Source organism: Corvus moneduloides, chromosome 11, assembly GCF_009650955.1.
Source record: "Corvus moneduloides isolate bCorMon1 chromosome 11, bCorMon1.pri, whole genome shotgun sequence".
Taxonomy (NCBI): Eukaryota; Metazoa; Chordata; class Aves; order Passeriformes; family Corvidae; genus Corvus; species Corvus moneduloides.
In genome coordinates this window covers 21,657,686-21,682,359 of record NC_045486.1, presented here as the reverse complement: position 1 = coordinate 21,682,359, position 24,674 = coordinate 21,657,686, and the positions used below count along the sequence as shown (strand labels likewise).

The 24,674-nt window shown below is 41.1% G+C and overlaps 1 protein-coding gene across 2 annotated transcripts in view; it reads left to right on the top strand.

Annotated features, from left to right (window-relative positions):
• The window catches only part of BICD2 (BICD cargo adaptor 2), a 60,922-nt gene extending 36,745 nt beyond the window's left edge, over window positions 1-24,177 (top strand). The window contains exons 3-8 of one of the 2 annotated variants that reach the window (XM_032120590.1): window positions 4,748-4,900; window positions 7,718-8,170; window positions 9,142-10,161; window positions 11,224-11,375; window positions 18,723-18,933; window positions 22,068-24,177. In XM_032120590.1, the coding sequence (XP_031976481.1) occupies window positions 4,748-4,900; window positions 7,718-8,170; window positions 9,142-10,161; window positions 11,224-11,375; window positions 18,723-18,933; window positions 22,068-22,073 (1,995 nt within the window). In that variant the 3' untranslated portion in view covers window positions 22,074-24,177. Of the gene's footprint in view, window positions 1-4,747; window positions 4,901-7,717; window positions 8,171-9,141; window positions 10,162-11,223; window positions 11,376-18,722 lie in introns of both variants that reach the window. The other variant, XM_032120589.1, reaches the window with a different exon arrangement.
• The last annotated feature ends 497 nt before the right edge of the window (window positions 24,178-24,674 follow it).

The following is a 24,674-nucleotide window of genomic DNA, read 5'->3' as shown; positions in this document are numbered from 1 at the left end:
GAAGTTACTTAAAGAGTTTAATTACTTATAAAATCTGTAGCTCAGCAGAAGTCTTTGTGGCACTGGTGCAGAAATGATTGTTTTGAGAGCTCAAACTGTTGCTTAAATTCAGACTGGTTAAACTACCGAGAGTGTAAGACACAGATGGATGGATTAAACAGTCAGCAGTTATTACGCCTGAGCTTTCCTACACCTTCCTTTGAAGCACTGGGGACTAGTCTTGTCTAGTCCTGAGCTAGTCAACTGGCCTCCCCTGCCAGGAGGGGAGGCTATCCAAGAGCCCACATCTGAATCTCAACTTATTCCGTGCGACCTCAGCCGCAAGTGTCTCATGTAATATTTTTTAGGACATAGTAACAAATATGTGGATAATACTTGGTGTTAAAATCAATGAGGTAACGTGAGTTACTTCTGTGGAGGTGGGTGGATTCACTGGTGCCTCTGGTTGGGGTATGACAGAGAAGATTTGTGGTGCAAACTGTTACAAGTGATCAAACAGGCCAGTCAACTTCTCCTTTAACTTCGTGGAACAGAATTGGAATCAAGCCTTGTCCTTAGACAGGGAAGCAGTTCTAGAAACACAGACACAACCTTTGTCTATATTTCCCAACCTTTGAGACCAGCTTAACAGAAAAGCTGCCCACCTCAGAGGTAGCATGGTGTCTGTGAGGGATTCCGGTCACTTCTCAAAGTCTGCTAAGCGGCAGAGTTCCAGTCTGCTCCCAGTGTCACTGCAACTGGAGGCGATTTTTCTTTCTGGATACTGCCACATTCCAGTCACCTTTGCTTGGAGCTGCATTTTTCTTTATGAAGCCCTTTTCTTTATGAACCCACAAAACATGTGGGTTTGCAAGATTTCAGAGTGAGTGTTGTCTTGTGCTTTGTTCTTCCACCTCTCCCATTTCTTCTTGTTAAAGGATTCAGTGGCAACCCTTCTAATGGAAAAGTGTCTGAGCTTAAAGGCTCTTGCAGAACTGATTAGCTGTGGGTTTTTTGGCACCTTCTGGGCCCAGATGGAATGCTCAAACAATACCCCACAGCAGTGTAGAAAATACTTCTTGATTCACTGCTGATTTTTTTGAACTGTGCATATGGACGTGTATAAGAAAAATAATAATGCTAAAAATAATGTGAAAATACACAAGTTACATCTGGACTGAGCAGCATGACTGGAAGTCAGCTGCTGGACATGCTCCAAATATAAAAATGGCTGTTTGTGGGTTGGTAAGATGATGTTTTATTGATGATTTTGATGGACTTGACAGTTTTAGGTTAATGGTTGGTGATGATCTTAAGGGTCTTTTCCAATATAAATGATTATATGGTTTTCTTCTACCCACAGCAACAGAATATATAGGAGTTGCTATCCTGTCTGACTGCACTGTTGTTTCTTCCAAAGTGTCTGCATCTTTTTTTTCCATTATCCAAGAATAACGCAAGAGGGAATGATCATACCTAGAAATACTTACTGCATTAAGAATTAAATCTAAACCTAGAATTAGTAATAAATTTGGGCAAACTAAGCTTTGGCTCTTGATGATGATAACGACATGTAAAATCAGGTGTGAGTGTGTTGACTACAGCGGAGAGCTCAAACTGACCCGCGGATCATGAACTGATGGAGTTCAGAGTACCAGAACCCATATCAATGTCACACCTTGTCTTGACAGATCACTCTTTGCCTGGTGACCTGGAGGCTGCTGTGTAGTGCCCAGAACAAAGGAGGGAATCAGCTAGCTGGTGTTTTTCTCTCAATTATTTTAATTCTCAGTGTCAAAGTACATGCACCTTTGTTTATATGCTGGGGTGTAATAGAAAAAGCAGGTGCTAAGGAGCAGGCTTCTGACAGTATTGGCAGGACAGTAGTTGTGTTTTTGACATGCAGGCAAGGGCAGATTCAGACTGGTCCTGAAGGAATCCCTGCTCTTTCTAGTACCAGTGCCGCTCGGAGGGGCCTCTTGCAGAACCCTTCTGAGGCAGAGCTGAGAGTGTGAAAAGGCTGAAGACAGTCTCTCTAGTAGCAGGAACAGGACAGTCTGTGGCCTTTTGATCAGGCAAAATCACTTTCAGATCATGGTCTTTTTCCTGGGCAGGATGGATGGGAGGCTTTGCATAGTGGCGATGTACTCTGGGTTGAGAAGCTGAGGAGTTTGTCAGGTAGATGAACACTCAGTATGATTTTAGGGCCATGAATTCTCCACCCAGCATTTTAATATATCATTATCACTGTATGGGTTTTTTTTGGGTGGAGGTGTGACTTGGTCCAGCTGAGCACCTGGTCAGACATTCCCATGTATTCCAGCCCCTCTTCTCTGCTGTTCTTAAGGCAGAGGAAGAAGAAAGATGCCACTTAGTCGCTGAAGCAATAAGGGTCAAAGGAAGGTTCAGACTCTTCAGTAGGTCAGCTCACCTTTTATAGAGACTAGAGGAACTGTGAAACCTGTGAGAGAGAACACATGCAATGTACGTCTGTCTTAAAGTACATGAATACCACTTTCTATATGAGTAATAGAAAAATCTGATCTAGGAAGGATGTAGTAGCTTTAGCTTCTCTTTCCTGTGGAAAAATCCCACTCTTTGGTCAGTTATATGAGATCACATGGCATCCGATTAAATCTTGCAGCTTGCAAGCATGCACATTTATTTGACAAAAAAATTCTAAGAGTAAGCTAAATGCACAGCTTGCTAACAGCCAATAAATCTGGGTCAGATCTCCTGTCTCTGGTCAGGAGACAAGGGAGCTATTTTTAAATCTGGCTTTCCTGCACACATGGAAATAGAATGATTTTTCTTGTGCTAGACAAACAGGACAATACTTTCACACTAAATAATGAGCTCTTGCTGTTGCATTAAATGAAATAGGCAGGGTTGGACAAAAACCATTCTTTCCTCAGACCAGACAGTCTCGAAAGGCAGTTTCCAGGCATTGAGCTCTGCAAAGATTAGATCGTCCAGGGAGGAAGAAGAGCAAAGCAACCTGAATGGTGGCGAAAGAAGCTCACCAGTAGCTTTGTGGGAGGTCATCCATTGCATTTCACTTACTTGGGAATGGGGAAAATAGTATGATGGTTTGTTTGATCGAGGCTTTTGCAATCGGTTTAAACAGTTTAGATTATCTGGCCGAAGGCGCTTTCTGCCAAAGGCAAGAGGTCTCCACTGGAGTTTTTAGGGAGACATACAGATGTGAATTCATGTCAGCCCTCAGCTTTCCCTGTGACCCTGGGTTTGTGCAAAGGTAGACAGACAACACTTGCTCAGGCACGGAATATGGGCTATAGCAACTTGCATCTTGTAATTTGCACTGGTGTACTGTAGTGTCTGCTTGCAGCAATTTTGATTTCTCAGTGTGCTGTGAAGCTGTGCTCTCTTTGTGGCTAAAAACAAGCAGACAGTTTTATGGAGTCTAATCTTTACCTGATATGTGAGGGAATTGTAATTTAAATTTATTAGAGGATTGCAGGTGGTTCAGTATTTGTGTTCAGAACATGCCAGATTCAAATCTTTGCACATGCTCCTGCTGCAAACATTTCCCTTATCTCAATGTGTTGTAGGTGCCTGTTGATACCTGTGTGGTTACTCAGTGGATCCCAGCTGCACGCTCTCAAGGGCTGAGGCTGTATTTAGCCATCACTGGCATGCCTGTGTCTGGCCAGGAGTGGAGAGCTTGGAGGGAATTTGAGTTTGTAGGCCAGAGGCTGAAGCTTGCTTGGCTGGGCTGCAGGATGGGTGAGATCAGGCAGCAGGTCCCCATGCCCGAGCTGAAGTGACAGGCTGCCTCTGTCAGCAGGTAGCAGTGGTTTTGATTTAGAGCTGTGGAAAACCACCCCATTGCATCATGGGCACGGCTGCAAAAATACTGTTTTTCTAGGCAACTGTATTCCGTTTGCCTTTATCTGAAGCTAATTCTGTTAATGTTTTAGAACATACTTTTCACTTTGTATGAATTAAGTGTTTGAAGATAGGGCTTGAAGGAAAATAATACTGGAAAAAATAAAAGCTAAGTACAGTGAGCCATTCCCATAGCTGGATATGTTCCAGCTCATTTTATTTAAGTGTCTGCATATATTCATGAAAGATCCCAAGATCATACTACAGCAATATATTGGTTTTTACTTCTTGTCTATCTCAAAACAATGGTAACTTTTTCTTTGAAGTCTTTCATTAAGTCCTGCATAAGTCTTGGAACTGAGGGAGTGGAATATTTTATGTCAGCCAGTTTCTAATTTTTTCTACCTGAGATCTTAGATTTCATGAGTTTTAACTCTGTCTCTCTCTCCAAAAGGATTCATTGTATCATACTTTCCACTTATTGCTTTGGGCATAAAGAAAATGTCTATTGAAAAGCAGCAACAAATGCATATCCAAATAAGAACATCTGGAGTCATCTGAATCTGTCTTTCTCTTGTGAGGAGGTCCTTCTTGTTAAAGTGGAAACAGATTTGAGCACTGACTTCTGGTCTGGAAAACTTTTGATGGTTACTACAGCAACACAGGTGTGAATGCTGCTTTCCTTGCTTGTTTCTTGACTTTTTTCTGAGTCAACGGTGAGAATTTGTGAGAAAAGCAAGAAAACAAAATCTAATTATTGTGTAAATGACTTGGTGTTCTGTAATTTCAGGGGGTGAGGGGAAGAGTTTGTTTCAGTATAACTTAATTAATTAGCGCACATAAGAAAAGATACAAAATTTTGGAATTTAATCGTAGTTGACCAAATTGCCATCATTTGGGGGTTTGTTCGTTTTTCCAGGTCAACCAGAATGTGGAGATCCAAAGGGCCCGCCTGCGAGATGATATCAAGGAATATAAATTCCGAGAAGCACGTTTGCTCCAAGACTACACTGAGCTTGAAGAGGAAAACATCTGTCTCCAGAAACAAGTGTCTGTCCTGAAGCAAAATCAGGCAAGTTTTCCAACCAGTGAGCATTGCTTCGGTAGCACCAGTTAATTTCCTGTGTTGCAGTATGGTTCTGTCTCATTTGAACACCCAACTACTTATTTTCTACCTTTGTACTACTTTTGAGACTGTAAGCTCTTTAGCACCAAGAGTTGTCCCTTCTGACTACTTATACAGTCATAGTACTTTATTGCATCTACTTTGACTTCCACGTCCTTCCATCACCTTCTCTCTCTCTGATGGAAGCAAAGTCTCTATCACTCTGCTTTGTTACTTGGTTTAGTCCTTTTGCTACAGTAGTTTTTCAGTGTCTCTTTACAATGCCCTCCATCCATCTGTCTTCCATCCTTTCCCTTTTACAGTATCTGGAAATGGGGGTGTTTCTGAAACGTATGTTTCAATTGCTGCTTAATCCTTACATTCTCTCTCCATTTCTGCGTTCCTCTTCTCTTCTAGTTACTTTCAATAAACTTGAAATGCTGTTATAGTTGCTCTGCACTGTCACACCTGTGTGACTGCTTGTCTGAAAGGTCACATTTAATTGTGCAGTTCCAGCTATTTCCAGAGTTTTAGAAAACTGCATTCTTGGAACTTCTTAAGAACTTCCCGGAATTATCATTTGTGGAGCTAATTAGCTTAGGCGTGGTCTTGGCGTGGTTCACTTATCTATCAGTGTGGGACTTGCTATTTTTATTCTTCAGGTGCTTGTCAGTCCCATTGCATAAATAAAGCTCAGGGTTCAACTGAGAAAGTGAAGGACATAGACAACAAAGACGCTGCGAGGGCTGGAGCCTCTCTGCTCTGGAAACAGTTTGGGAGAGCTGGGAGTGTTCAGCCTGAAGAAGAGAAGGCTCCAGGGAGACCTTCCAGTACCTAAAGGGACTCCAAGAAAGCTGGAAAGCGACCTTGGACTAGGGGGAATGGCTTCCCACTGCCAGAGGGCAGGGATAGATGGGATATTGAGTAGAAATTCTCGGCCGTGAGGGTGGTAAGGCCCTGGCGCAGGTAGCCCAGAGCAGCTACGGCTGCCCCATCCCTGGAAGTGTTCCAGGCCAGGTTGGACAGGGCTTGGAGCAACCTGGTGTAGTGGAAGGTGTTCCTACCCACAGCAGGGGGAGGAACAAAATGAACTTTAAGGTCCCTCCCTGCCCAAACTATTCTCTGATTTTACAATTCCATGATAATATTCCTAAAATAAAAGTTCTTGAGAAAACTCAATGTTAATATCATCTGTTGTAGTCAGCACATAGTAAAATCTCTTTAGGATTTGCTGCAGAACTCCTTCAGTGTTCTCAATGAAAGCTGCCCTGTCAAACTAGATATGTGGGATATTGAATGTATTTTATTTATCTCCAAGTGAAACTCTATGTCAGGTTTTATTACTTTGGGCCTCACTACCCAAAATGGGGTTCCAGGTTGGACCTGTTCTCACCTGCATATATTTGGTCTAATTATGCAGTTTTGGGTGCCCTGACATCGTGTAGTAGGGACAAAAGGGGCTGTTGTACTCTAGAGGCACACTGGAAGAGAGAGGGAAATGGTAAAATCGAACCTATGTAGCTGGTTACTTTTGGGTTTTACCTTTTTTTCTTGTTCATCATATTCAGCAGGTGAAAGTTCCCAGTTCCATGTTCACATTCTAGAATAACAATATTGGAGAATGCTGCCATTCTGGGCTGAGCCGAATTTAACCTCAGATGCTATCTTGATACTTGCTAGTAGTTATTGACTGCTGTATTTGTATTCTGGAAACTTTGAAAATAGACTACAATCTGAAATATTTTATCTCAGTGGAAGTATACAGAACCAAGAGCTCATTCTTTTCATGGCAATGGATTATTTAATTTTCTACCTTGTCCTAATCCTACTTGATGAACTTTTAAGTATTCTAGTTTTTAATTATTCTAGTTACTGATGTAACTAGAAGCAGCCATCAAGTTTTCCCAGGCAACACTGAATTAACGTACTTGATTCCTGGTTTGTAAGTTGGGTGTGGTTCACCATTCCCAGGTTGCTCTATGTTGACATCTAAAATTCATTTAGCAATTGGCAAAAAATAAATAATGTGACATATCATGTGGTATGATTTCCTTTCTTTCAGGGTAGGGAAAAATATTCTTTGTTTGCTTCCTCCCTGCTTCCCCCAAATGAATAAAAATTTTACATTAATCGTTTGTGTACATAATTTCAATGCAAGAGAGGTTTAGAAAAGTGCAGTATTAAAGGTAATACATAGCATGCCGTCAAACTCATCAACATGAGTCTCAAGTGTAGAGTCTGAATTGTAGCCCTTTCAAGATGTGCTGAAATGATGATGAGAGAAATGCTAAAGCATTTTATTTTGAATGTATAAAAGCACAGCTCGATCACAGTTTTAACCCAGTGGTGTATTCGAAAGGCAGTGAAGCAGAGTGTCGAAGTGTACCTTGGTCATGCCAGGTTTTGGAAAGGTGAAGCTTGACTTTGTGGGAAGGTTGGCCAGGGAATTTGTTAATCAAACAAATGTTTGCATGCAGTGCTAGGAAAGCGTTTTGGTATGACTCTGTATCAGACACACTGTATCTCCCACCTGTCCTAATTGAACTGGAACAGATCAGCTCATTTGACAGTTTGCTTAGTGAATTTATTCTATGGGCTCTGTGAAGGTAAATTACATAAGCCATGTTCACAGTCATAGTGCTAAAACCAGACTCCAGAAATGGAAAAAGTATTCTATTAGTACAATATTTTAAGTGAAATTAAACATTCAAAAGCAAAATGACTTGTTGCCTTGCAGGCAGACATTTTCATTAGAGGTTTTCCCCCCCATTTGTATATCTCCAGGTGGAGTTTGAAGGCTTGAAACATGAAATCAAAAGGCTTGAAGAGGAAACAGAGTTTCTCAATAGTCAGCTGGAAGATGCCATCCGACTGAAGGAGATCTCTGAGCGCCAGCTTGAGGAGGCCTTGGAGACACTGAAGACAGAGCGGGAGCAGAAGAACAACCTTCGGAAGGAGCTGTCTCACTACATGAACATCAATGATTCCATGTACAACAGCCACCTGAACATCTCTTTGGATGGGCTGAAGTTCAGCGATGAAGTCACAGAGCCCAATAATGATGAAATCATGAATGGATTTGAACAAAACTGCCTCAGCAAACTCAGCAATGGCAAGAACAGTACTTCAATGCCCAAGAAAAATGAAAGCTTCCCTCCAGCCCCAAGTCTGGTTTCAGATCTTCTGAGTGAATTAAACATTTCTGAAATCCAGAAGCTAAAACAGCAGCTTGTGCAGGTAAATGGGTTTCCTAAAGAGCTGTGCACTTCCAAATAGCTCCTAAAGTTCATTTGGGATGTAATTTCAGTCTTTTCAGTATCTCACATGGCCACCATACTGTTCATACTGTATTTTTAAAGGTTTCAATTGATTTAGAATTTCGGGATGTTAAATGTTTGTCAGTGAAAAACCGCAGGTTTTTCTTTTCCGTCCTTTTTTTCAATGCAGTGAAATTGGCAGTCATGTCCTTTCCTTGGTGGAAAGTTCTAATGCATCTCCTGTGCAGTACTTGCTGTGTCTACTTCATTATGTCACTAGCAAGAACAATAGTGGTTTGTTTCAAAATTGAAAGTTACTCCTTCATCAAAAAGAGGTTTTCTACTTATATTTTCTGTAATTAGTTCAAAGAGCATGAAGTCTTAATCAGCACCAAGCATTTCTGTGCTACATTTGTGCAATTAGGAGGTTGGAGAGTTTAGAACAAGGTACACATTTCTGTTTCCTACTAATATTTTGTCAAGCATGTTTTAAATTATCTTCTATAAGAAAAAGCCCTTTGCAAAAATACTGTCAGAGTTTTTAAAAATGAGAAATTTAAGAGGAGAAGCTTGAACAAGTTTTGGTATTTCTGAGTCTTTCATGAAGTTCTGAGCTTTCACCATAGACTAGCTGCATATTTTCTAGAATTTACTTGATAATTTAGATGATAGCAATAAACTTCAGCTTGTCTTTAGCTGAAAGGAAGTTTTCACAGTGAGACCTTCAGCTAGGGAATAAATGTGCATTTTGAAGTGGAGATAAGAAAGAACTGGCAATGAACACTGTACTTGAGATAATTTTAGAATACACTGTATAGCCTGTCCCATAATGTGCAAGTGATTGGTTTTCTGTAACCATATGGACCGTTGGCTAAGTTGCTGTCTCTTAGAGTAAAACCATTTAGTTGATACAGTTCCCTTGACATAGATGTCTGTGTTCTTGCATTTCAGATGGAAAGAGAAAAGGTTACTTTGTTAACAACACTGCAGGAATCTCAGAAGCAGCTGGAGAATACACGGGGAGCCCTCTCAGAGCAGCATGAGAAAGTTGGCAGGCTCACTGAAAATCTGAACGCCATGAAGAAGCTCCAGGCCAGTAAGGAGCGTCAGTCTGCCCTTGACAATGAAAAGGACCGAGATAGCCATGAAGATGGAGACTATTATGAAGTTGACATCAATGGGCCAGAGATCCTGGAGTGCAAGTACAAAGTGGCTGTGGCAGAAATTACTGACCTGAAAGAAGAGCTCAAAAATTTGAAGGCAAAATACAAAGAATGTGAGTCTAAGTATGAGGAAGAGAAGAGTAGATACGAGACTGAGAGCCAAGCTCTCACTGAAAAGATCACCTCACTGGAAAAGTCCAGCAGGCACGATAGAGAACAGATGACCAGGCTGGAGAAGGAGCTGAAGAAAGTCAGTGATGTTGCTGGAGAAACACAGGGCAGCCTCAGCGTGGCCCAAGATGAGCTAGTCACCTTCAGTGAAGAGCTGGCCAATTTATACCACCATGTCTGCATGTGCAACAATGAAACTCCAAACAGAGTGATGCTGGACTACTACAAGGAAGGTAAAGGTGGACGCAGTAGTCCAGACGCCAAGGGAAGAAGGTCTCCCATTCTTCTTTCTAAAGGGCTGTTAACTATTGAGCTGGGAAAGGCAGAGAATGGAAGTGGTGACAGCAGTCCATCCCCAGTGTCATCTTTGCCATCCCCTGTGTCAGATCCTCGAAAGGAACCGATGAACATTTACAACTTGATTGCTATAATTCGGGATCAGATCAAACACCTGCAGGCTGCTGTGGACAGAACAACTGAGCTGTCCAGGCAGCGCGTTGCCACTCAAGAACTTGGGCCGGTGGTGGACAAAGACAAGGAAGCTCTCATGGAAGAAATCCTGAAGTTGAAGTCCTTGCTGAGCACCAAGAGGGAACAGATAGCAACTCTGAGAACCGTGCTGAAAGCCAACAAACAGGTAACCAGGTCTTAGGGATTTGAAGGTTACAGTGTCAGGGAATTAGGTCATAAGCACAAGAGAATTTATCTTTGAGGTCATTCTGCCATTCCCTCAGCTCTGTGGAGCTTTCGTTGCTGGTATTCAGCTAGTCCGAGGCTGAAGCCGGCTGTTCCGTTAGAGGTCCATTAAGTGGGACCCAGCTGTCCCACTTAAAGCCGAGCACTGGGGCTGTAACTGACTTCAGCTTCTCACATACTCCAGAGACTTCATTAAGGTTAAGGTAGCTTCAATCTACTGTCTGTCTGAATTAGATCAGGTTATATTTAATGTAGGACACCTAAAATGAAGAGGTGATCTTGCTTTCTACTTGAAAGAATTCTAGTACTTACCCTTAGAAGTGTTCTGAAATTTAAGTACTGTTCTCTCTCAAACTGCAAAATAAAAGAGAGCCTTTCAAGGAGAGAATGTGATACAAGAATGTGGTCAAAATAACAGGGGTGAAAGGTAAAATCAGTCTTTGGGGATTCGACATTCAACAACATTAGCAGTGCAGTAGATGAAAATAACTGCCATTAGAGCACCACATGGCACGCTTCGCTTCTCTAAAGTTAAATTGAAATTGTCTTTAAAAAAAAGTGTAGTGTTGTTTAAGAATGAAATAGACACATTAAGTTTTCTTTTTCACATTTTAATAAAGATGTCCCAAATGTATGATAGGCAGAATGCTATAAGGGTTAGAGAACTGTGCTAGTGATTGACAAACGCATTTAAATATCGAGATACTAAGTAGATTGTTTTGTTCCTTTGTGCTGCTAGTAGATAGGTTTCACTACGTCTATATTATGTAACTTCCTTGATGCTGCTACATGGTTAATGGGAGTAGGAGATGGCTATGTCTGTTCCCAGTGTTCAGAAATGAAATTTTATTTTATCTGTACAAGATAAGTTGACCACAAATTTAACGTTCCAGTACAAAGTAAATGTTTCATTATGTGAATAGTGATTAAAAATCTTCTAGCCAGCCATTTGATTAAGAGTTTCATTAAATGTTATGATTCTGTTCTCGCTGGTAACTAACAGACTGCAGAAGTAGCCCTTGCCAACTTAAAAAGCAAGTATGAGAATGAGAAAGCGATGGTTACGGAGACCATGATGAAGCTGCGAAATGAGCTGAAGGCTTTGAAAGAAGATGCTGCCACCTTCTCTTCCCTGAGAGCTATGTTTGCTACAAGGTAAAGAGTATAACGAACTCAGCAAAATTTAATTATTTGCTTGTGTGAGGAAGAGTTGAACATCCTTTCCATCCACCCTGCAGAGAGTGGAGTGGTGCGTTCTTTTTCCCAAGGTCATTGCTTGCAAATGTGTGTGTCTGTGATATGCTCCTGTTGCTACAAAACATAAAGCTGTTGTGGCAGTATTTATTCAAGTTGGCTGAGAGATTACCTGCTATTCCTAGTTCTTGAAGCCGTTAGCTCTGAGAAGGAGTGATATTTAACAATGCAAAATGAGCATTTATTGTACTCTGAAGATGGGACTCTGCTTTACCTTGATGACCTAGAAAAAGGTAAAGATGTTGCAAACATCTTGGTATTCTTAAGTTGTCCGTCCTGCAGTTGGCGTCTGTCATTTCATTGACCTGCGTCAGCTGATTTGGTTGCTTTGTCTTTGGAACTTGCTTCTGCTTCTTAGTTGTGCTTTGTGGTGTTAACAGACCTAAAACCCTGCTGACACGTAGAATCACTGAATCATCAAGTTTCGAAGAGATCTTTAAGATCATCAAGTCCAACTGTCAACCCAGCACTGCCACTTAACCCCTAAACCACATCACCCAGCACCGGATCCAGATGCTCTTTGAACACCTCCAGGGAGGATGACTCCACCACCTTCCTGGGCAGCCTATTCCAATGCCTGGCTACCTGAACAGTGAAAACATTTTTTTAATATCTACTCTGAATCTCCTCTGTCTCAGCTCAAGGCCATTTCACTCTCGCTGCAGGCATGGCAGAAGAAATTGGCCCCACCTCACTACCACCTTTCAGGCAGTTGTAGAGAGCGATGGGGTCCCCCCTGAGCCTCCTCTTGTCAAGACTAAACAAACCCAGCTCCCTCAGCGGTTCCTCATGAGTTTTCACTAGCCTTGATGCCCTTCTCTGGATGTGCTTCAGCCCTCCAATGCCCCTTTTGAGGTGAGGGGCCCAAAAAATGAATGCAGTACCCGAGATGTGGCCTCACCAGTGCCCAGTACAGAGCCAGTACACTTTATCTAAAAATGGTCGGTTTCAGCTCGGGGGGATTCACAGGGACACCCCTGGCAGTGTTCATTTGCCATGAGTCCCTAAATGCATTCCAGGCCTTGCCTTAGAATGCTGTTTAATGTAACCTAGACACCTGCTTTTAAGCTAATCCACAGGGATTGGGGGAGTCTGTATGTGCTCTGTGCTGCTTCTTTCTTTTCGGTCTCTGGACACTTCAAAAAAGGGAAACAAAAAGCCAAGAAGGGTTTTCTCTGTCACCTGCTAAAGAGCACCATAGTAAGGAATCACAAGGATGCAAATGAGGATTCCTCATTTTCAGAGGTACTTCTGCAGCAGCTCTCATGTTCCTTGAATAATCTTTGGCTTCCTGGCGATTCAGCCTTCCTCAGCTGTATTTATGCATAGAGTAAGTGTGGAAACCAAGGAATGCTAAAGGTTGAACTGCGGCAGTTTGTTCTGCCAAGGAATGGAATACCCTGTACAGTCTGGATTTGTCCTATTTTCTTTCCTCTCCCTCTCTGTTTCTGGAGTGTAATTAATATGCAAAAATTGCAATACCTTTGTTCGTTGTAGATCAGCTTCAAGCTGGGAGGAATTGGAAGCAGAATAAAAGTTTTTCTGAAAGAAACAGACTTAGGAGCTCTGTCCTGACATTCTCACAGGGAATTGTGGGTGAATAGAGGTAGAGTGAGCTGTGTTTGGAGATGTACAACAGACTCCCCTGCCTAAATGAACAATTGTAATTTCTATCAGTTATTATGATATGCTTGATAACTGTAGTGAAAAAAATGAGCCAGGAACAAAGGAGGACTCAAAAAACTGAGGATGGAGTGAGTAGAGATGTGGCCTTCAGAGCCTTTTGTCTTAGGAGCATTCCTGAGCCTAGCATGGCAGCCTGGCCTTGGAGTCTGTGTCTAGCCTGAGATGGTGACAGTTACACGAGATCGTGAAGAGTTGCTCTGTTCTCCCAGTGTGCCCCGTGTTTCAGATGCCACAGTAGCTATCACGACCTAGTACTGCAGGTGGGGTACTGTCATCCCTTTCACTCCTGATCCCTGGTCAAGGAGGGTTAGTAGCTTGGTGGTTGGCCAAGTGCATTCCTCTCAGTGACTGTTTCATTTAAGTCTCCATTTTGGGTAGGGTAAGCTTGCAAGTGGTGTTCCTAGGTGCTTTGGTGGAGATAAGTTCAAAAACTGTTTTGAGGTCTGATTTTTAGTCATTTTTCAAGTATCAGAAGTATGTAACAGCCCAATTTGTCCTCACTGTTGTAAACAGCTTGCTAAAGGAGCACCTCTTAGCAGTCCCCACAGTAAGAGTTGTGTTTCTTCTCTGGCCAAGAGGTTTGTATCAGCAGAGACTAATAACGAGTGATGGAGCCTTTACCCCTCCATGTTTGTTTCAATGTTGCGTTCAAGTGTGGGACAAAGCAGATTGCTGCACACGTATTTTCCACAGGAAGATACTCATTTTGTCGGATGTAAGAGAACTGTAACAATACATGAGAGTTGGAGGCTGGGCATGAATATAGTAACTGACCTAATTTCCTTTTCAAAGTAGGTTAATCCTACTAATTTGACAATACTATCAGCTATTTTTAATAAGTAATGAAAATACAGTAACACCTCAGCTGGAGACAAGGGGAGGCTTGCGCAACACGGATTAACAGCTCCCAGCTCTGATGGACTGCCGCAGCGCTCTAGACAACACTGTATGTCTAAAACAAAATTGTTGTACAGAGGGTAAGTCAAGTTATGAGTAATGTACAAAGAGCACATATTTGCAGTTAACTCACTTCACTTGGGTCTTTGTTCAAGTGTGTATGAATCAAAAGGCTGCTTTCAAGGTGGTGTTGAGTATTTATTGAATTTGCTGTGCCCAGTGCTGTGCAATGTTTATTGTGACCACCAGCAGCAAATAGGAATACAGTGATTGGGAACGGTGGGTCCCAGATCAGGGTTGATACTGCTGGTGGTATTCAGATCATTTCAGAGTGATGTAGAGAGCAGAGAGCTAGGAGCTACCAGTAGCTTTTCCTGGCAAAAATATTTAATTTTCAAAATATATTTTATGGTAGGCTTGCGTTATTTTTTTTAAGGTCCCATTTAGTAGGCTAAGAAAATTGAGATTTTTTTAACGCAGAACAATATAAAGCCCTACTTAAGTGTAAGAAGAAGGGTTAGTGGCAGATTTGACATCAATTAATTCATCTTCCTCTAAAATATTGTCAGGAGAAAGACTGATTCCTTTCTTTGCAAGATGAAAGAGCTGCTCCCAAGTGCTTTGAGGGAACTTGAAATGAATATATCCTGTTTTCTAACGATTTAGCATGGGAGTGAGGTATGATCTCCTTGTCTTGTAGGTAAAGATACATTTCTAGATTGCATGTAAGAGTTTGTTACTCAACCTTACAAGCAAATCAAAGCACAGGTTTCTTAAAATTGATTGCAGGGGAAAAAAATCACAAATCAAAAGATGAGAAAAATCTGACTTAGAAGTTCAGCTTGAGGCTTGTTTTGGTTAACTTTTCAGTAAGGAAGGAGAGAGGGAGAAAACGGTAGGTTTCTGCTAGTTTTCTGGAGAACATCTCTGAAGCTGCAATTTCCAGAGTACAATGCCGGTGCTGATGAAGCACAGGTCCACAGGTTCATCCACCAGCAATTTGGGTTCAAATCCTTGAAGGATGGTTAGATGCAAGGCAGAAGGCCAGTATTGCCATCCCTCCACATATTTGTATATAGCTTTTTTTGTTTTTAAAATTCTAGTTGTTGTTTCCTTAAGCTTCTTTTTTTGATGTTGTTAATTACCAGTAGTAAGAAAATGGGCAGCATCCAAGCCTTGAGTTCACTATCTACTTAAAGCTGTGAATATGTGAAAATACAACAGGCTTATACTAATTTCATATGCTTACTAAAAGCGTGAAAACTAAATTATTTTCTTTCAAAGGTGTTTTTAAACGAAATACATCTTCTGTTCTGATTTTATTGAATATATAGCTGGGAAGTAGCCTAGCACATGGCAAATGGAATTGTCAAAGGAAGGAGCTTTTCTTTTCAATCAAACAAAGCAGTAAAAATACACAGAGAACAAAGATAAGCTGCCATAACTGCTGCTGCCAGCTAAAGCAGGTCCAGAGCCTATGTCATCCTAGATGCTTAGGGAGGCAACATTGCTGGGGTTTTTTTTTTGAGAAAATTAAATTGAGAGTCAGCGAGCAGCATGAAGGAAGAAAGTGGGGCCGATCCCAGTCCATTTCTGTGTGCAACATCTTGAGCCACTTCTAGGAAAATTCTCGCCCCTTTGTTCCAGTAAATGATTGCTGTGCTTTGTACAGTGTGGTGTTCTTTGACTCTGGACAGCCATACGTGCACCAGGACAAGGTTTGAGTTTGAGGCTATATGATTCCTTTTGGATTAAAGATTTAGGAAAGCAGGTTCAGGATGCAGGATGGTGTGTAGGTAGAGTAGTTAACACTCCTGCCTCTCCCCAGTCATCTCTTCTATAGGAGAGAACAGTTGCTCAGGCACAGTTAAAAACCGCAGCTGCATATATGGTACTGATAACACTTCCCTTTTGTTGGGAAGGAAAAAAGAACTTCCTGAATAGAGTTCTATAGAAAACAAAAAACCAAACAACCAATATAGGTATTTGAAATAGTGAATACCTTGTCATTTCTAAGGACAGTCAATTGATGTTGTAAACTTTCATGCTGACAGGAAGCTCTGTGAGATAATGACTTGCTACAATAATCTTTTGGAGTCAAAATTCTGGCTTTAATTACAGCTTGGCTCACATGGGAAAGACTTCACTGCTTTCTAGACTATGCCAGGCTTATGTGTCACCAGTCAGCCTTTGGCACAATTGTCTGTGCTTGGTCAAGAGGCAGGAATGTTACCAAAATGTATGTAAGACGGTGTGGGAAGTCCCTGTTCTGCTTTACTGCAATGGTTTTGTTTTCTCTTTCTTATCTCTTTTTGTTCCAAGTGGGGTGGGGATGAAGAGATCTGCCCCCCCTTGCTTTGGCTGGCCTGGATTAACACTTCTCTGCTGCATGTCAGATCGAGACAGCAGCAATCTTGACACTGCTTCACTGAGCTGAAAGTTTTGGGGCTACATTAACTTCATATTCTGTACTAAAACGTGGATATGTTTTGATTCACAAGACAGAAGCTGGAAAAGGGCAGGGGGGAAACCTCCCCATGTTTTTATGTTGCCCAAATCTTTTGGGACAGCAATACTGAGCGTGAAACAAGGGGAACAGGGCCAGGTCACTCCAGTGACAGATCATATTTTGCTGAAGCAATCACATTCCATTCCTCAAGGAATTGGTAATGCTGTTCTGGACAGCGCCCTGGTTTGCACTAGCAGAGCTTCGAAGGAATCAGTTTTGAGGTGTGTGCAGAAAAGAAATCGGAAAGGTCACTTCTGATATAGCCAGACCTTGCTTTTCACCTCACATGTCATGAGTGTGTTTGAAAGCTGGGGGGAAACCCCATAGCCTCTCAGACCTCCCAGGAATCTTTAGCCTGTGCCCTGCTCCCACCCCTGAGGGAAGAAAACACCTCTCTGACACTCTGGAGCAGCAGGGCACAGAGTCAGTAGGATGCTGGGAGCTGTTCAGTTTTCTGGCCACGCCCTCCTTCTGGAGCTGGTGACACCTTCCCTCAGAGGGGAAGAGCTCTTATGCTTTCAAGATTATTTTAGTATTTTCAGACTTCCCAGGGCTGTTTCCATCTCTCTTCATCTCTAATGCTGAAATGTATTAATGGGACAAGATCTGGCCCTGAGTCTGGCTTCCACTCTCTGGAGTCTAGGAGTTGCTGTAGGGTCCATCTGACCATGCTGAGAAGGGCAGGTGTTGGTGTTCCAACAAGTTTAAGGTTCCTGAGTTTGTTTTTTTTTTTTTTAAAGAAAGACCCCTCACATAATTGGTTTCCCCTAGGCTGCACAGTGTGAGAGAGGCTGTGAGGAGCTCCAGAGCAGGATGCCCAGAGATGCAAGGGGGCAGATTGCTGTGCATGTGGGGGCCCTAAACTCACACAAACTTCCTGGTCTGTAAAGCTGCAGTGCAGTTATAGTTCATGCAGTTTGATATTTATATTTCTGAGTTACTGTTTAATCTCTCTATGTATTCAAAAATAAAAAACTGGGTTTTTTTCTTTTTCCTATTTCTATTCCCAAGCAAATATAATTAGGAATGTCGGTGTAATCCTGGTATTTAAAGTCAGGGAGAGTAGAATTTGAGGCTTGATAGAATAAGCACAGCTGGTGAATCTGCGTATCAATCCAGTTTTGTTTTGTTGGTGGGTTTTTTTCAGTCTGCTTTATATTACCTAACGATATATGTCCCTTAAAGTCAGGGGCTTTTCCATTTCAATATTAGAAGGAACTTCTCTGCTGATATTTTTGCTTTTATGAAGAAGCTGTGTTTTACAGATGGTAAATTCCAGCTGGTACCTATGAATATTTAGTTCTCTACCTATCTGCATAAATGTTTGTCTCTGTGCAGTGAATATGCACCTACATATAGACTTAAATTTTTCAAGTTGCTCATGGTGCAAGTTAAGCAGCTTCCAGGCTCAGTGACAATGACTGTAGATGGAACAGCTTGAGGCATTCATACAGCTTTACCACAGCCTTCCCACTAACTCAGTTCCTCTAATTGTTTTAAAACTGATTTTGGTGGTGAGAACAATTATATAAAGGCCACTTGCTATTGAGAAGACAGCCACTATTTATAGCGTGATCAGAGTAGGTTAAAGTAGAATTCTGAAAGATGCTTGTTTTTAATAGTGCTGGTTAGTCCTCACTGGAGATTTGTTACTTGGACTTTGTCTAAAGTAACAAACGTCACAGTTCAGGTGTTCATCAACTGATATTAATGGCCATTTTAGCACTGGCCATTTCACAACACTCCTGTTGCTGCCCTCAGACCCTTTCCAACCTGAAGCTTAGAACCACTGTGATCTCTGTTAAGCAGAGACAAGAGTAGTATGACTGCATGGGGTCTACTTGCAGGAGGACATCTCGCTGACATTCAGACATAAATACAGTTACATCAGGCTGCATACTTCCACTCTTCAAGGATGCTGTTAATTATACACCATCTTGAAAGGCATGAGCATGAAGTGCTGAGTAAGGGATTTTAAGAACCCCAGTGAGAAGTAGTTGTGGTTGTCTATAAGCTTGGTTGAAGTTCCTATTTAAGAGTGTGTATGTAAGCAGCTGCAAAGCTATCACTGCTGTGCAGGTGGGACACAGGGGTTTATATTGGAAGGTGCTTATAATGGAAGCAGGATTGCTAAAGATTGATGTATTTCATTGCAGATGCGATGAATATGTTACACAGCTGGATGAAATGCAGCGACAACTTGCAGCAGCTGAGGATGAGAAGAAGACTCTGAACTCCTTGCTTCGGATGGCTATCCAGCAGAAACTGGCCTTGACCCAGCGCCTGGAACATTTGGAACTGGACCATGAGCAGTCCAAAAGGGTGCGCACAAAGTCTGCCTCCAAAGCCAAGGGCAGTAACCCCAGTGTAAGTCACGTTCGGTCCTGTGGAGACAGGTCTGAAGGATCTGTCCTGAACAACCAGGTGTTTTGTAGTGAGAAATATAAAATCTATTGTGACTAGGACACATGTCTAGAAAAACCATATTCTCCATCTTATTTTATGCTGTAACTGTCAGCGTAAATCCCCACTATCTAACGTTGCAGTGAGTTGATTTGTACTAGTATGTTGTTGAACCAGGTAATACAGATTGTATTATGGTGGTCTTAACTGTAACTAATGCGTAAGTATGGGGATGCTATTAACAAGTTAATAGTGGAAAGCAATTAGCTTTTTCCACAATTAACATGTCTGGGGTTTGCTGTTTATGGTAAGTGTTAAGAGTACACCTGATAGAGTATGTATCTGGTGTTACTTACTGTAGTCTGTAGAGCACAAATGTGATCCTTCCTCCAGGGTTGCAGCATACTTCAATAAATGCTTTTATAGGCAGAAACAAACAGAAAACCTTCCTTGTTACTCTGGCTTAAGTGGTGAAAAGCAAAGGTTAAAATTAGAACTATGTCTTGGGAATGCAGAGCATTTGGAAACTAGAGTCAAACTTAATTTGCCTGTTGTAGCAGATGTTAAATACTTGCTATTGTATCACCACTAACCAAAGTCCTAAAGCTTTTATAGGCTATAAAAGCTAGAAAAAACCTTGGTACATTATTTACACTCTGCGTCCCTCTCTTCAGAGGGATAATCAGAAGAAACTTGCACAATTATATTAAAAATATGCAATATTTACTCCATCTGATACAAAATTTAAAATGTTAAGAATTGGGATCCTACCTGGTAGACAGTACGTCTTTAAGAAGTTATGTCCTGAAAGGATCTTTGTGGTCTTATGTTGCTCTTTGCAAGCATAACACTTTGGAAAGAACCTGTCTGAGACATCCTGTACAGGAAAGAAGCTGTAGCCACACAATATATATGTGTAGAATTAATATGACTGTGGTCTAGCATTGTTGGTCACAAACAGTTTTTCTCAGCTCTCAGTATTAACCTGAATAGGTAGCATTTCAGAGCTCTGATCATTTATTTAAGTACACAGATGATACTGCATTCCGTCTGCAAGCCATGTGTTTCACAGGGCTCTACATTAGAGGCACAGGAAATTGATCCAGATCATCCTGCTAATAATGATTTATGAAGTAGGTTAGTGCACATACTAATCTTTAAAAACAAATAAACCTTTGTCTGATATTGAACATTTAAGGGGCCTTTTTACCCACTTAATTACAGTAAGTTTGATAGTATAAAAGTGTACTTCATAATTGGTGCCTACATAAGAGAAAAAGATTGAAAATGTTGCTTCTAAAATTGAGGAAAATTTGTGGAGCACTAAAAGGCACAGTTCTTTGTTTAACCCAGAGTTTGAAGTGCCTAGCCTCAGACTTTATTTTAATGTAAAGCCCTGTTTGTTTTGTACTCTTTTGAATACTTTTGTATGCCTATAGTGCTACTAAAAGCAATGCGAGCCTGTGCCGGTGAGTGCTGGGTAGTGTGGTTCCCAAAGCCATTCTAACCCTGTGCTGTGGTTGTGCTCCTCTGCCCGTCCCTGTCGATGCTCACAGCTTGCTCCGTGCACTGCCCGTGCACACTCAGGAGATATCCCAGTGCTAACAGAAGCTAATAAGAGCATGGCTGGTTTTCCCACTGAGGGGAAACCATGGGAGATTTTGGCTTCCTAGGTGTTTTTAGTCGTGTTGGGGGGAAGTCTTCTAAATTAATACAGTGAGATTTTAAACAAATGAAACTTTGCTACAAAGCTGGGAACCATGGAAATGCTGCAGCCCAGAGCCAGAATTGCATTTATTGATCTTGAGAGGAAGAAAAAACCCCCAAGTGATTAAATTCTAATTCATTTCTAAAACATGACTGGTTGGGGTTTAAACAAATTTCAATTCTGGTTTTAGAAACTAGGCCCTGTGTGTCTGTTATTACTTCTTTTAGAAAATACTGAATTCTCCTGAATTTGAGCTTTAATATTGCTAAATAGCAGGTTTGATGTTTTGGAAGAGATGTCTTTTATAATTTTCAATCCTGCTTTTCTCTTTGCTGCACAATCTTCCAAAAGGCCTTTATTCTTCTCATTCCTGCATTAAATACAATTTAAAAATACATGGTGAAAGCAAGCTTTTGAGTGCTAACTTTCTCTGCACTAATAGACTCAGTAACAATTCTGCTTCCACCATAGTAGGGAGCTTTAACACAGTTTTTGCTGCTTCCGTATCCCTAATGACAGTACTTTTGCAAAAGTACTAATGGCAAAAAGGTAAACTGGGAAAACTAATTGAATGCATTGTTAAGTTTTTTTTCAAATTAGTTGGAATTTTCTGTAACAATTTCGGTGTTACCAGACAGTGACTATTGCTGTGAGGCTTGGCTCATTCTTTCAGTTCCGAGTATGAACAATTTTGCTATTAGCCCAATACCCTTAGTGATCATTTCCCTTTTCAGTCATCTCTGCAAATATTTAAAAATCCCTAAGAACCAGCCTGACTGCTGTTTGAGTCTATCACTGTTATGGTTTATCCTGTCAGGAAAAGAACTGAGGAATGGTGTAAAGTGACTTGATCCTGCTGTTTGTATTTTTAGGTAGTATTTAAGACTGAGTCTTTTAATTCTTGATTAACAATTTCTTGAGACGTTCATTTGCTGTAAGTCTTTCGTATCAGTCTCAATGGGTTGGGGTAAAGCATGGAAAATTCCTTAAGCCGTCACCTACCTCTGCAAGCAGGCTCTTCTGGATGATTCTCTGCATAGGCCTGCATGATATACTGACCTGCATGTTTCTGGAGAACCTAAAGCTTCACTGAAAACACTTCTTGCACACTCACTGCTTTTAACTTATGCTTGAAGAGCAAAGCTTTATTCAGTACTTGTAAGAATCCTTCTTTCTGCAAAGCTGTTGCTTCCAGGCTGAGCCCACAAAGCCTTGTTCACCCAGTGGGAAGGCATCTGTGAGCTGGAGTGGCTGCAGTTCCCCCAGCCAGCTAACAGACCCTCAGCCAACTAACCTGCCTGTGCAGCACATGGGGTTAAGTTTTCAGTTGATTGAGAAATAAACACTGATTTTTTTTTTTCTAATGCTATTTTGTTTTTCCATTTTTCAGCTATAGAGTAGTCCCTGAAGAAGGCCTTTCCAACAGTGCAACAGCATTTCTTAGCCCTCCTCACTCTGGTTCAAAGTGGTGGCCCATTGCACACAGAATGGAAACCACTGACCTGATCCTAACTTTTGAAAACACCTTTTCCTATATATTACCTGAAACCTTCCCTTTCTGCCTGAAGCTATAAAACAAACAAGCTTTACCTATAAGTGCTGCTGCAGTAAGAAACCTTACAAGTGCTGAAGAAACCTACTTCAAGTGTAACGCTCACCATGTTAGTCTGTGCTCTCCTGGAAATGTCGGATGGGGGAATTTACTTCATTGCAGATGCTCATTTTTTACCTGATTGTTAAACCTGTGCACTTTTGATATTTTTCTTTAGCTTCTTCAATTACTTATGTAGAAGAGTTTATATAAATGCAGTGGTTTGTGCTCATAGTCTCTCTCCAATTTGAAACTTGTGACTTATGAATTATATATCAGCATGTGGCAGAGATTTGGGGGGGAACGACTCTAGATTGTGATTAGAAAAGTTTCAACAAAAAAGCAGGAGCTCTGCTAAAATACGTGCTGTGCTTCAGCATCTTTTTTTTTAATTAAAATGTTATGCTTTATATGTTTAAATTACTGATTTTTTTTAACTGCCATGTTCATTAAGAAATCCAGGGTATTCAAATTCTGGGGTTTTTTTCATATTGTATTATTATTCTTAGGAATAGTTCAATGTAACAAGAAGAAAACTTGACTTTGCTCTGGTTAAAACAGTAATAGGCACTTGAAAAATATTAAATAAGTAGTATTACCTATAAATTCCAGAATTCCTGGGTTTTAGGAAGTTGAAGTATTATCGATTAACAGAATTTTATACAACTATACCAGTTAAATTCCAAATTGGAATTGTTTTGTTACTTTTTTCATTTTATTGTGCCAAATTATGGTACATTTAGAAAGAAAAATTCTAAAGTGGTCAGTGATAGGGTGTTATCTATCAGCGCCTTTCTGTCACTCATTATTGCCAGTAGTGCCTTTGATCATTTGAGGGGAGACTCTTAGAGTAGCGTAGGCTAAGTCCTGTCACTTAGGAGGAATGGAATAGCTGGTTTGGAATTTGTTAAAGATGTGGAGCAATAAGTGCTGAGTGAACTCCCATTTCGCACATTTTTAATGGTAGTCTTACTATAGAGATTATATATTCAAGGAATTGTAAAAAATTCTGTTAGTCAATGATATTTCATCATGCAAATCCTTGCAAATTCAGGGGTATAGAGGGGAAAAAAAACAAAACTACAAACCTGAACAAACCCGACTACACTTTGGGAACCAAATGGACTTATATTGAACAGATGAGCAGTGTATGACCACGTTTATGGTATCAGTCCAGGAATGCGTCGGGAATGTCTCTTACCTGTGGGCGGTGTGCGGTGATGGGTGCAGGAACCACGGCGCTGTGTGCAGATGTGAACTGCAACACATCGGGATGTCCTTTGCATGTTGTATCTATTTGTGATTTCAACAAACAGAAACAGAGAAGCGCATCAACAAGCCATGTCAGGCTCTCAATGGCTTGGTGAGGCTCATGTGGTTGATTAAATTGGTACTTCCGGAGGGGAGCCCTCCCACTTCTCAAAAAAAGTACAAATTGACCTAATATTGACAGTGCGGAAAAGATTTCTGTTTGCTGGAAAAAGCGTTATTATTCCTAGATGTGGGGACTTATATTTCCATCTTCTGTTACAGTATTGAGTCATAAGAAATATTGTTGCATTTAAAATTACTACATTTGTATGTGGGTATTTATTTGAAATGATGTCAAAGTACTGTATTATGTTCTATGTGCATTACCTTTTAGCGGTGGGTTGGTCTCCATTTAACGTCCTGTGCATGTATTCTTGCCAAGTAACCTTTACACAGATCTGAAAAACAAAAAAGTTAAAGAGAAAATGTGGAAACTTCTTAAAAGGATAACTGTGTGTTGATTGGATAACCTTAGGAGAAGGGGTAGAGGGCAAAACATTGCTTCCAGATTAATAAAACAGTTTTTAATCTAGGAAAGCAATGTGCCTGCGTAAAGGTAGTCACATTGGCAGGAGCAATAAAAGAGAAAAGGAATTGCGTGTTCTGCCTGTTGGTTTTGTGGTTTAAGAAGGTGCTGGCTTAAGTAGTCTGCTGAAGGGATTTTCAGCCAGGGGCCAAATAAATACTATTTTTTATCTGAAAGAAACGGAATACTTCACATGAAGTTTTCTGCAGAATTAGAAAATTAATTATTTGTGCTCACATTCAGGGGGCACCATCCTCTCTTATTCCATGAGATCTTCGTGGATTAGTTTTGGCCTGGATCAGACTGGTTTAATGTGTGGCACTGAACAACCATGCAAACACTTGTACTGGTACAGGGAAAGTAAGGGTAGGACTAAGGCTATGGTGTCAGTGGTGACAAGTTGTCCTGAAATTACATCTTAATTTCTCGTATACTCTCCAAAATACTCACGTACTCTTAGGGCTCCATCCAGCCTGGCCCTGAACAGAACTTCCCTGGAAGTGTTTCCTGGCCCTGAGCACCCTGGTCTAGTGGGAGATGTTCTGCTCGTGGCAGGGATGCCAGCAGGG